Source organism: Kryptolebias marmoratus, linkage group LG9 (genome assembly GCF_001649575.2).
Source record: "Kryptolebias marmoratus isolate JLee-2015 linkage group LG9, ASM164957v2, whole genome shotgun sequence".
In the NCBI taxonomy this organism is placed as follows: domain Eukaryota; kingdom Metazoa; phylum Chordata; class Actinopteri; order Cyprinodontiformes; family Rivulidae; genus Kryptolebias; species Kryptolebias marmoratus.
Window position 1 is genome coordinate 11,584,495 of NC_051438.1, and position 9,120 is coordinate 11,593,614.

A 9,120-nucleotide genomic window follows, 5' to 3' on the forward strand; every position below is an offset into this window, starting at 1 on the left:
GCAGGTTGTAGGACAACAAAATAGGAACCACTGCAAGGAAGTAATGAGCTTTTTCGAGGAACTGTAGTGACATGTGGTGACGAATTCTGTAAAGAAAGCTTAACTCAAGATTATTGAAAGATGAATTGATTGTTCAAATATTGTACCTTGAAATCATTGAAAATTCAACTAAAACTTACTAAAATCGGCTCATGCAAAGTAAAATAGTAATGAAAAAGGAAGATCGTTTTCTTATCATAAATCTTCAAAATAGCAAAAAATAAAATAAAATAAAAACTGCAGTTTGTGAATGCATCAACAGACTCCTCATGTGCTGTCTCAGGTGTTTCCTTTGTTGGTATTGGCTTTTAAGTTGGGTCATTGTTTGTGTTTCTTTTCTTTCCTGTTTGTGTTTCTTTTCTTGATTCTGAATCATGTGCAGTATATTGTGACGTTATTGTGCTGCACTGTTGTATTATGCCCGCTGAGGAGTTACTATTTAGCATCTTAAGGTTTCTGTTTCCCTGAAAGCCAGGTATATCTGAGACCATTTAAACTAAGTCCTGAATATTCAAATAAACTGTGAGAGGTTTCAGAAGGCTCGTCATGAAACAACTGTGGTAACAGGCTGCAACTAACGTCAGGAGCCAACCTGCTCATAATTTAGTAAACAAAGAGCCTGAACCCGAAATTGAAAATGAAATGGAAATAAAAATACTCTGCTAAGCTGAAAGAAAGCAAACAAGGACTGCAGTCCCAGCCATTTAGTCACATGTGTTAAAAGAGTTCTCTAAAAAAAAACAAAAAATAAATAAATAAAACAAGAACACCACTGAGGTTTCATTGTGTGATGTTTTAAGACACAAGACACTGGTTGAAACAAAGAAGGAAGTGAGTTATTGTCAACTTATATGTCTTCAATTCGACTAAGAGGCTAAAGAGTTTAGTTCCTGTGGACTTTTTTATTCTTGGTAATGAGGGGAAGTTCATCCATGAAATGTTAGTCATTTAAAAGCTGCACAGAGACACAGGAGGGCAATCAAATCTGGAACATAATCACAAGGTAAGATGACTTCTGACTGAGGTGTTCACCAGGCTTTAAAGAAAAAAATAAAACCAAATAGGAAAAGATGGATTTTTATTTGTTTGTTTGTTAATTTGGATTTTTTTAAAGAATAAAATGTAATGAGCTAATCTAAAAAATTATCTTATTCCACTAAAATATAAAACGGAGTTCTGTTTTTAATCAGCAGGTTGAGCATTTCACTCTTCTTTAGTTACTTTAACGCTGATCAACAAGTCAATATATTAACTAATCCCAAAATCTATTTTTTGGGGGGGATGTGCATTGTGACATAGTTTTATGCTTTCTTATCATTTTTTATTAATTCGTCGTTGTTTGTATAGGTTTTATTTTTCATGTTCTCTTTATTTCTTTGTCATTTAGATGATGTTGTTTGTCTTCAGCATCCTTTGTGCCTTTGTACAAGTCACTTGCCTAAATCCCAGGAGCCATTGGACTCTGCTGCCCCACAGTATGTTGGATTTTTGTCTGGAAACACTGCTTCGTGTTTAAATACTTTTAAAACACAAACCTTGTGATTTACCTGTATGTTCTAAAGTTTTGGAACAGGTGGTGGCTCACTAACTAATGAAACACCTAAAATTTTCTTTTTGATTTTCTGTTTTAAATTAATTTTCCATTGGTGGTAAAAAAAAAAATTCTTTCTTAAAATTACTGCAGTTGTACCACAAGGCTCAGTTCTCGGCCCGCTTCCTTTTTAGTTTGTGTATATGTCAACTTGCCTTGCCCATACCCTCTTGCAGTATTTCAGATATATGTTTATGTGACAGGTATATATGCAGTTATAATGACATCGTGTCTCGTGACAAATTTGTCTCCTGTTAGTTCTGGTGCTGAATGTGGATGGCACTTTGGGTCAGTACCCACTGAGCTGCCTAGAAGAGGATCCTCTCAAGAGAGACAATCATACTCAAGAAATCTTTTGGAGGAGAAATGGGGTGGAAGAGGCACAGAGGGGCAACACGCACATGGTGCAGTTGGTGGAAAGTTTTGGAGGAGGCAACTACACCTGCCACCGCGAGGACGGAACCCTCCTCAATCACACCGAGGTCCTGATAATGCAGGACGAGAGCAAGAGGAGGAGGATTCTTGTGAAAACTGAGCAAGGTACAGACCTGATCAGTGACATCTTAACTCTGGGTGTGTATTAAACAGGATTCACTCCTAAATCATCTCTTATTCTTTGACCTTTTCCCTTCAGAATATTTAAAATGCTCTACTCAGAATTACAACGGAGAGTTCCACTGTTCTTGGACATGGCACAGCAGTCGAGTTAGCAAAATAGCATTCATCAAAGCTCAACGGTAAGATCACAACTTTTTATGTGTTGTGCTTCTTTACTTGTTCAGAACATCTGCGTTACATTTTTTTTGTCATCACTCTTTCAGCGGTTCTGGTGACAATAACACGCAGTGCTCTGTGGATGCCAGTGACCAACACTGGATGTGCACCTCAGCTCACAGGAACTTCAGCTGCTCCGTGGATGGTAGCAGGAGCGGGGTTTCCTGCCGGGACAAGCAGCACTGCCCGTTCGCTGAGGAGAAACAGCCAATCCACATGACCGTCTACGTGAGGACCGACCACTTTCTGTTAGAGAGCTACTCTAAACTCTTTCTCCTGTCAGAAATAGGTGAGACATCTTCTAAGGAACGGTTTACCCACCTTCAGTGGGCTCATGATTATACTGTGTGTATGTTTTTGGCTCACTTTGTGTTTTTGCAGTGAAACCTGACAAGGTGAGGATTGGCAAAGTCAACACAACAGTGGTGGAGTGGAGTTACCCGAGCTCGTGGAGCACACCCTACTCCTACTTTCCCCTCACTTTCCAAATTTTCCAGGTCAGAGGAAGGTGTAGGAAGTGTGAAAACCCATGTGCGGGTTCGAAACCTCCTAAGGTAAATTTTTTTTTTAATGTTTCTAGACTAGAAGGTAAAAAAAACACATGCAGATTTAAACAAGTAGCGAAAAAAATTACACAAAATAAGAAATCCCACAAATTTGACGATGCTTGTTGTCTAAATGTTGTAAAACCTTAAGAATGGATTGTGTGTATTTCCCAGGCCTTGACAATCCACTCTACGGACATTTGTCAGTTTAAAGTGAAGCACAAGGTGAAAGCTGTTTGTGTCCGAGCGAAGGATGCTCTCTGTGACTCAGAATGGAGCGAGTGGAGCCATGTCAGGTTGGTGCATCTCAGTGGTGCAACATGGGATTTTCCCCATTAATTATTACCCTTTAGCAACTACCATCACTTTAGGTACCATCCTACTTGCTGCCTGTCACCTGAGCCTCCTGCAGCCTGAGAGCTCACAAGACTTAAAGACTTCTGCTTTCCGTATTTGTGTTTCTTCCTGCCCCTTCGTGGTTTTTCTGTTGTGCTTGGTGTCAACAAAAATGTAGAGCTGTTTTATTGAACAAAATGAAGAGAAAATTACAGATGTGTCCATGATTAATTTATCAAAATATTTCTATTACAGGTTGAGGAGAAACGGGAAAAGCAAAAAGTACAAACAGCATAAAAAGTATGCATAAAGGATGAAGTACAATTCCAACTCTGGACTCTGGGTGGAAAGCTCACACAGTGTTTTGAGATTTTATCTATTCTATTTATCATTATTTAACAAATGTGGTGTTTTTAATGTTTAACTTATCTGTATTTAAATAAAATGCTACAAATTGAACAGAGTTGTGTTGTTTTCTTTTCTGAACAGCATAGTTGTTTTTCATTTCATCAGCTTTTTTATCTATCTTAGTGGAAAGTTTTCTACACCAAATTTTTTGTTCTTGTCTCATAGTAATTTCAATTTTGGAGGTTTGCAGTGGACCGTCATGTCATGTTTTACATATCAGGACATAATAAAAGTGATATGATCTTTACCAGGTTCTAAAATCATTCAAATGTAACCTCAAGTGTACAAAAACACACAATAGATTCCACTGTGTAGGTTTTTTTAAACAAAAATAAAGCCAAAATGGAAAAAACTGTGCATGCCATCACATAATTCAACAGACTGTAGAGCCACCTTTAGCTACAATAACCTGAAGTAGTTGTTTTCTGTTTGACCTTATCAGTCTCTCACATGGTTGTAGCAAAATTTCTCCCATTTTTTTTTACAATATTGCTTCAGTTCAATGAGGTTTGCAGACATTTGTTTCTGCACAGCTCTGTTAACGTACTGCAACAGCATTTCAATCATGTTGAGGTCTGTTTTGAAAGGACTATAGCAGAGGTGTCAAACTCCAGGTTGCAAGGGCCACTATCCTGGGAGTTTTAGGTTTTTCTGCTCCAACACACCTGATTCAAATGGTGTAATCACCTCCTCACCAAATCATCAAGATCTCCAGGAGCATGGCAACAAGTCATCCGTTTAAACCAGGTGTTTTAAAGCAAGAACACATCTAAAACATGCAGGAGTGCGGCCCCCGAGGAATGGAGTTTGACACCCCTGGACTATAGCCTTACATTGATTCTTTCCTTTTTCAGCCAGTCTGTTGTAGATTTGCTGGTGGTGTTCGTTGCATCAACCTTTAGCTGTCAGACAAATGGCGTCATGTATGAATAATGTACTTTGGCATATAGATGAGTTCATGATCAATTCAATGGCTGCAAGTTGCCCAGGTCATCTGACTGCAGAGAAAGATAGATCATCAGCTACCCACCCCCATGCTTGACAGCTTGGAGGATGGGCTTGTGCTCATATATTATGTATGGTTTTCACCAAACATGGCTTTGAGCATTATGGTCAGGCATCTTTTCTTTGGTCTCTTCTTTTTTAAAAGAACATTGCCCCAGACATCTTGTGGTTTATTCAGCTGCAACTTTGCAAACCCAAGTTGTGCTGCCATATTCCTTTTAGAAGAAAGAGGCTTTCTCCTGGCAGCCCTTTCAAACACGCCACACTTGTTTAGTCTATTTTTTATAAATAGTGTCATGAATTTTAACATTTAACCTGCTAACATAGGCCTGTGGAGTCAGAGACGTAAGTTTTACGATTTTTCTGAGTTTCATGAGCCTTGCATGGTCTAACCTCGAGGTAAGTTTGCTGCTCCTGGAAAGCTGTCTTAAATGTTTTTCACTTGTGAATAATGTTCCTGGCTGTAGAATAACGGACTCCAAATTTGTTTATAAATGGCATTTAACCCCTCCCAGGGCACCAACAGTTGCTTTTCTAAGATCGTTGCCGATATCTTTCCTCGCTGGCAGTGTGTTAACACAAACCTGCATGATTCAGAATGGGAAGCTGCTAAAACTCCTGCTTTTACAGAGGTGCTCACACTTGCTGATGATCAGTTATTCAAGTGTATTTAATCAGCAGCACCTTGCTGATGCTTTCTGACACTAGATTGATAGTTTTTCCACACAGCTTCTCTATTTTGGCTTTTTTTGGTTTGTTTGTTTGTTGCATAATGACATGATGGAATCTGATGTGGGTTTTTTGGACACTTGAGGTTAGATTTGAGTAATTCTTTTACCTTTTAAGGGCAAGATCATCTTTATTGCGTCCTGATACTTAAAACTGTAGAACTAAAAGAGGTGAGCTGTATTTTACTTCCCCTTCCATGACTCTAGAGAGATAAGTCTGTCCAGTGGGTAGACCACAGAAACCTTAGGAGTTGTTTCAGTTTTACCCAAGAGCGGCTGTCTCATCAGATGATCAGAATTTTATGTCTTTTCCCAAACCAGGGAGGTGAGACTGTGGCTTTTTTGTAGAAACTCTCCACACCTCTTTATGACCAATTATAGAACCCTCTGTACACTTTGACCTATATCTGCTGTGCATCCATCAGCAGCAGACACTGCACGTGGTATTTCCTGCATGTCATATGACTTCACTATGCAGAACCAAGTCCGAAAGTCAGGACATAACGCTCCACTCAGTTTGTTTACGTTATGACCAGCATTACAGCAACAGGAAAGTTATGGGCAGCAGGAACATAATAAAGCCAATATTCTTGATGATGTAAAGTAAAAAACTTTACACCAATAAACTAATATAAAAAGCAAGCTCAGTCAGAGTTCCTCAAACAACCCATAAGAGGAAGCTCAAAAGCAGTTTCATGAGTAAATTTATTGCTTCAACAGAAGGACCTTTGTCTTTAAACCAGTGAAGGGGCTCACATGTTTACATCTGCTTTTTGCACTACATTACTGGTAACTCTTGTGTCTGACAGCAGATTTTTACTTGTTAACCTTGAAATAAGGGTAATTTTAGATTAGTCACAATTTACCATATCTGCTTAGTAATTCAGGTCCAGAGGTAATTTTATTCATTAGTTTCTGTGTTCCTTTTCTGACCTATGACCAAGACATTTTCTGAGCACTCTTTCCAGATTCTAGGCATGGTGTGGACACGAGTCAAGAGTGATTTTGTTCATGCACTACGTCAAGTGTACAGCGGCATATAAAATAGTCAAATAACTCTTGTTTAATGTATTACAGCAATGTACAACATCACAAACATTTGTGAGAGTTTTGCCAGCATTTATTTCTGACATTATTATTATTAACTGATAAATTAACATTTGATTGAAAAACAAAGTTGTTCTTATTATGGACAAACCTTGTGGATGACCAGTCATGGTACTGGGATAATACCATGTTGAAAAAATTCAAAAGAATTATTTACAGTGCCACTTACTCATCTCATTAACTTGTTCTTTATGAGTGGTAGCAAGATGGCTTGGCCAATTTTTAGATCAGGAACAGTTGTTTTGCCACATATAGGCCAGTAAGTATTTTACCTGTAATTTTCTAAAGTTTATGAGGATGTGGAGGCACACCAACTAATGAAACACCTCGATTCATATAAAACTTTACGTCCCTAACAGTTTGGAATTTATCCCTGTTGCTGTACTGCAGTGGTCCTGGAGGGCCACCATCCTGCCTGTTTTAGTCGTTTCCCTGCTTTTCAGCAGGTCTTCAAGCTCTGCAGAAGCCTGTTAATCACTCAGTCATTCAAATCAGGTGTGTCAAAGAAGAGAAACAACTAAAACATGCAGGATGGTGGCCCTCCAGGACCAGAATTAGACACCACTGCTCTACAGATAATGCTAATTGCTTTATTGTTGAACAGGTCAAATCAATACTTAATCACAGTGAAGTAGTTGGAGCAGTATTTTTAAATCTAAAAACACTTTTGACACATTAAGCCATGATATTATCGATCAGAAATGATCTGATCATTTGTCACTCTCCTGGCCGGTCCTGGTTGTTGTCTCCTGCACCTCCTGGGTTTTGTTTTCATTTAATAAGCTACATTTTTAGATTTATACCTGCCTGCTGTCATTTGCTGTCTGCATCTTTGGGTCCACAACCACCAACCACATTACAGTGGTTTAAAACATACCTTGCAAATTGTGAACAGTGTTTTTCCCTTATGAAAAAAAAAACAGAGAATTTAGCATGTTCTTCACATGTGATCACCTCCCCTGTTATTTTATCTGATTGGCTTTTATGCCACTAAACCTATAAAAGTTAAAAAATATCAAAAGTCACAGCCATAATATTCTGAGTGAGCTGAACATTTTAAATGTTGACTAAATTTAGACAAGGTATGTAGAAGTAGTTTGAGGCTAAAAACAATCACGTGAAAAAGGAAAAAGAGGCTAACTGTAGTGTGAGTGTTGAGTCAACGCTCACCAAATAAATATACAAATTTCCTCTTTTCTGTGGTGGCTTTGATGTTCTGCTGTGGAATTATTCCGACTGATAGTTCTGCCAATTTGTAAAATTTCATTTGATTGATATCCATGAAAGTAGGATCATAAAAGTAGGATTATTATGAGAGAAGCTGTTTGAGCTTTCCAGGTCCTACGTAATGCCTTCAAATAAAAACCAAAATTCAGGCAAGTTGATGTCACAGATGTGGGGCAGGAGCAACAGGGACATTAGACAACAGGAAGTTTAAACCAACTCTTCCTACCTGGTTGTGACAGGGCTTGTTTCTGTCAGCTGAGTGGTTGCCAGGCAACAAACAAAACAACCGTTTAACTCAGACAATATGTTGGGAAGTCTTCAGACTGTCTCTGACCGGTCTCTGTCCCCTGAGTACAAAGGGACTTTTTTATACGTCTACAAAAACAGAAGAAGAAGAGCCCAGCATTATCATTCATGACCCTAGTATGTTTTCTTCTGAAAAGACCAGACCCAAACAACGTGAAACTCCAGTTCCATTACTATCAAAGTAGACATTTATACATTTATTACCGATTTTCCATGTCACATGCAGGGAAAAGCCCAAACAATCACACACCTGCAGAACAATAACCACTTTATCTCAGCTTTCACAAGTGATTTGGTCAGTCAGGAGATTGCGGGGAACCTCACTTCCCTGTCAAAAAAGGGGAAGTTCGTAATTTAAACACTTTCGAGTTAACGGAGTAAGTAAAAAATCAAAGCTAAGTAAGTATATATATATATACATATATAATTAGAGGTCTTGATATGCAGCATTTGTCGTTGACAAGGTTGTCATAAATTTATCATTTGTCAATAACTGTTCTAGTAAACAAACTTTTTCATGCATACAAGAATATAGCTGCTGCAGCACTGTATTTGCATTTTACTCTGCAGAAGTATTCAAATGATAATATGATATAAAAAAAAATAAGACAGTCATTTTGCAAATACAGTAAACCTTTAGGTATTGAACCTGTCAAGAGGTTGCTGTAGCATTTTTCTCCCATCATTTTATAAATTTCTAACTCTGCTGGAGTTAAACAAAAAAATCTTGTTCAAAAAATTATTTTTCTCGCAGGCACTGGCGGCGCCAGGGGGGCGCTAGGGGGTGCTGTAGCTCCCCCTGGAAAAGTCATAGCACCCCCGTAGCACCCCCAAGCAAAGGCATAACCGGGGTATGTGTGGGACATGCCCCCCACTTCCCTTATGTATGTCCTATATCCCCCGCACTTTTTCCAGGCGTTGCAATTGTTTAATTCGTTGTTAACATGTGGGGATGTGTTTTTCCGAGCCGTCTTTAAACGCACCATGAGCGCTGCGTACACAAGGTGGATCGGGAGACTTGCTGCTTCCCATTGTTGCATGGTGCGTCAGAAAT

The 9,120-nt window shown here is 38.8% G+C and overlaps 1 protein-coding gene across 1 annotated transcript; it reads left to right on the forward strand.

Moving 5' to 3' along the window:
• The first annotated feature begins 701 nt into the window (after positions 1-701).
• il12ba (interleukin 12Ba) lies at positions 702-3,744 on the forward strand. The gene is made up of 8 exons (XM_017433006.3): positions 702-1,042; positions 1,427-1,514; positions 1,889-2,170; positions 2,265-2,367; positions 2,452-2,693; positions 2,786-2,958; positions 3,124-3,245; positions 3,541-3,744. Exons 2-8 carry the CDS (start codon positions 1,427-1,429, stop codon positions 3,593-3,595), a joined length of 1,065 nt encoding a protein of 354 aa, XP_017288495.1. The 5' UTR covers positions 702-1,042; the 3' UTR covers positions 3,596-3,744.
• The last annotated feature ends 5,376 nt before the right edge of the window (positions 3,745-9,120 follow it).

Coding starts and splice junctions, on each gene's coding strand:
- il12ba (XM_017433006.3), top strand. CDS start 1,427: ATGATGTTGTTTGTCTTCAGCATCCTTTGTGCCTTTGTACAAGTCACT. Junction 2,171..2,264: donor TCTTGTGAAAACTGAGCAAG/GTACAGACCTGA, acceptor TTTTCCCTTCAG/AATATTTAAAATGCTCTACT. Junction 2,959..3,123: donor CGGGTTCGAAACCTCCTAAG/GTAAATTTTTTT, acceptor TGTATTTCCCAG/GCCTTGACAATCCACTCTAC.